The 2,404-nt window shown below is 34.2% G+C and overlaps 1 protein-coding gene across 1 annotated transcript; it reads right to left on the reverse strand.

The window, feature by feature from the left end:
- Window positions 1-329: 329 nt before the first annotated feature.
- LOC112045768 (basic helix-loop-helix neural transcription factor TAP) lies at window positions 330-1,783 on the reverse strand. The gene has a single exon (XM_024082084.2). The coding sequence runs from the start codon at window positions 1,775-1,777 to the stop codon at window positions 524-526; it is 1,254 nt and encodes a 417-aa protein (XP_023937852.2). The 5' UTR covers window positions 1,778-1,783; the 3' UTR covers window positions 330-523.
- Window positions 1,784-2,404: the final 621 nt, after the last annotated feature.

Raw genomic sequence — 2,404 nt, forward strand, 5'->3', positions numbered from 1 at the left:
ACCCCACAGACGCAAAATAACTCTCGCCAGGACATGAAGCAATCCACGCTGATCTTGCTTAGGCAAGACTCCCCGCAGCAGTATTAGTCGGACTTGATAAGTTGAGGATCTGACTGATAAGTGTAGTAGAACTGGAAGCAGATGCTAAGAAAGCTGGACGTGTTTTAGTGTAATAATGGAGAAGATTTGTAAATAGAAACAAAAAAAATCTTATTTCTTTTCCTAGTCATCTCTGAACAATGTTTACGGTATAAAAAGGTACAGCTTGCTTGTTATATTTGCAGCGCTTTTTTGTTAATATCAAATAGGTATTTAATAAAACGAAAGACTACAAATATAAAAAAATATAATATATTTCACAACATTTTTGATATGACTAGATTTTTATAAACTTTGGTAAATCATCATAGGATTACATTATTATTGTCCTAAACAAGTTTCACAAATATCTTAATTTTTACTAAATGACTAGGTCTTTTTACAATTACATAATTGGAAACTATAAAATAGATACAAAATTATATTAAATTCGAGCATTCACGACACTAGGGCACCTATAAACGTCTTTACCTACATATCTTTGGTCATTGTAGTAATAGCTGCTATTGCAATAATATCCATCGTTTCCATAATTATATTTATCATTGTTTTGATTATAATTTGTAAAGTTAGTATAGTTAGCTGCATAATCACTTGGTGGTTTTCTATTTTTGGCTGTTTCAAAAGCATTCTTAAATATTTCATAGTTTTTCTGGTTAAAGTATTCTTTGGAGTCATTTTGTATACCAGGATCGTAACTTTCACTGTAGTTGGTGCTACAGTATGTACGTTGATTATAATAATTTTGTTGAAACATGTCATCTCCATAGCTAGAAGGATTAGTAAAGAATCCACTACCGGTAGTTGAAGTTATGCAGTTACCACCGTTGTTATTGACGGAGACAGTAACATTACCGACATTTATTAGAACGCCTTCAGCTGTTTGTAGAAAATTCGATCCGTTTGGAAAAGGTTTGCTAAAACCTTGGAAACTTCTGTAGCCATCGCCACTATTGTCATCGGTTTTGCTAGGCGAAAATATTTCTCTGAAAGCATCTTTGTTTACCTTATCACTAGGAAAGTTAAAGCTTTGTAATTTTTCGTAGCTCATGTTATATTCTCCAGGTGGTATCTTCCCTGAGTTTATATTGTCTAGAGATTCCAATGTTTGACTCAAAGCGAATATGTAGTTGTGCGCGAAACGTAATGTTTCTATTTTCGTCAATTTAGTATCTTCGGGAAAGGTGGGTAAAACACATCGCAATCTATCTAAAGCTTCGTTTAACATGTGCATTCTGTTTCTCTCTCTATCGTTGGCTTTCATACGTCTATTTCTTTTTATCCGTAAGATTTGTGTGGGGCTTTTGCATCTTGTTACTCTGTTTTTACCGTTCGCGTACTTCCTCTTCGGCTTATTTGGATCCTTTGGTTTCCTTTCTTTCGATTTCACTGGTGTTGATGTGTTATTTATTGGTTGAAACTCATTAAACTCTTTAATATCTTCAACATGTTCGGGAATACGGTATCCTAGATCATCGGTAAATAGTTTTCTTCTTACGTTTGATTCTTTGCACGATGTTAAGGAGACTCCTAAATCGGATGTGTTGTGTTTTAAGGGAGTGTTGCATGCAGAAGTGGGAGTCATCAAGGGGTCAACGTAAGATCGTTCGATGCCGGAGTCATTGCTGCAAATGCTGTCGTTGAAGTCGCAATAATCTTCGAAGTCTGTGCCAAACATTCTTGTCAATCTGGAACAAAGAAAAAAATATGATTAAAATGATAATACCAATCTATATACCAAGTTCTGCGAATGTAGCCTGAAAAATTAAGGATTTTCATGAAAATTATCACCACCTGTTTTATCCCTTAAGGGTGAAATTTTCAAAAATATGATTAAAATTATGAGTTTTTTTACATTGATTGAATGAATTTTACAAGATGGTTTTGAGGGAATTTGAAATTAGTCTAATGATGTTTTATAAAAGATATTAAGTGGAAGTTAACCGTCGTTTATAACAAAACTTGTCATTTGGTAGCATCAAATCCTACTTTATTTTGCTTAGCGCACGTGAACCTGAGACATAATCGGTAAATTTTACTTTTAATTTTACTTCATACCCAACATAAAATACCACAATATTTAACTTAGTGTAATTTTCGTGTCAATCCAACGACCCCTAGCCTACAGTGGTGCAACCTCGCGTGTGCAATGTGTTACGGAAAGTCAGTTGAACTTTATCACTTCCGACTTCCGGTCTGTGATTTCCTGTCGGGGGTGCTTAAAAAGTTAATTTGTCACTACACTTCACGCTACGGTTTTGATTTGATTACTGTTATTATTGATCAATTTATCTTATTCTGTACC

Source organism: Bicyclus anynana, chromosome 7, assembly GCF_947172395.1.
Source record: "Bicyclus anynana chromosome 7, ilBicAnyn1.1, whole genome shotgun sequence".
Classification (NCBI taxonomy): domain Eukaryota; kingdom Metazoa; phylum Arthropoda; class Insecta; order Lepidoptera; family Nymphalidae; genus Bicyclus; species Bicyclus anynana.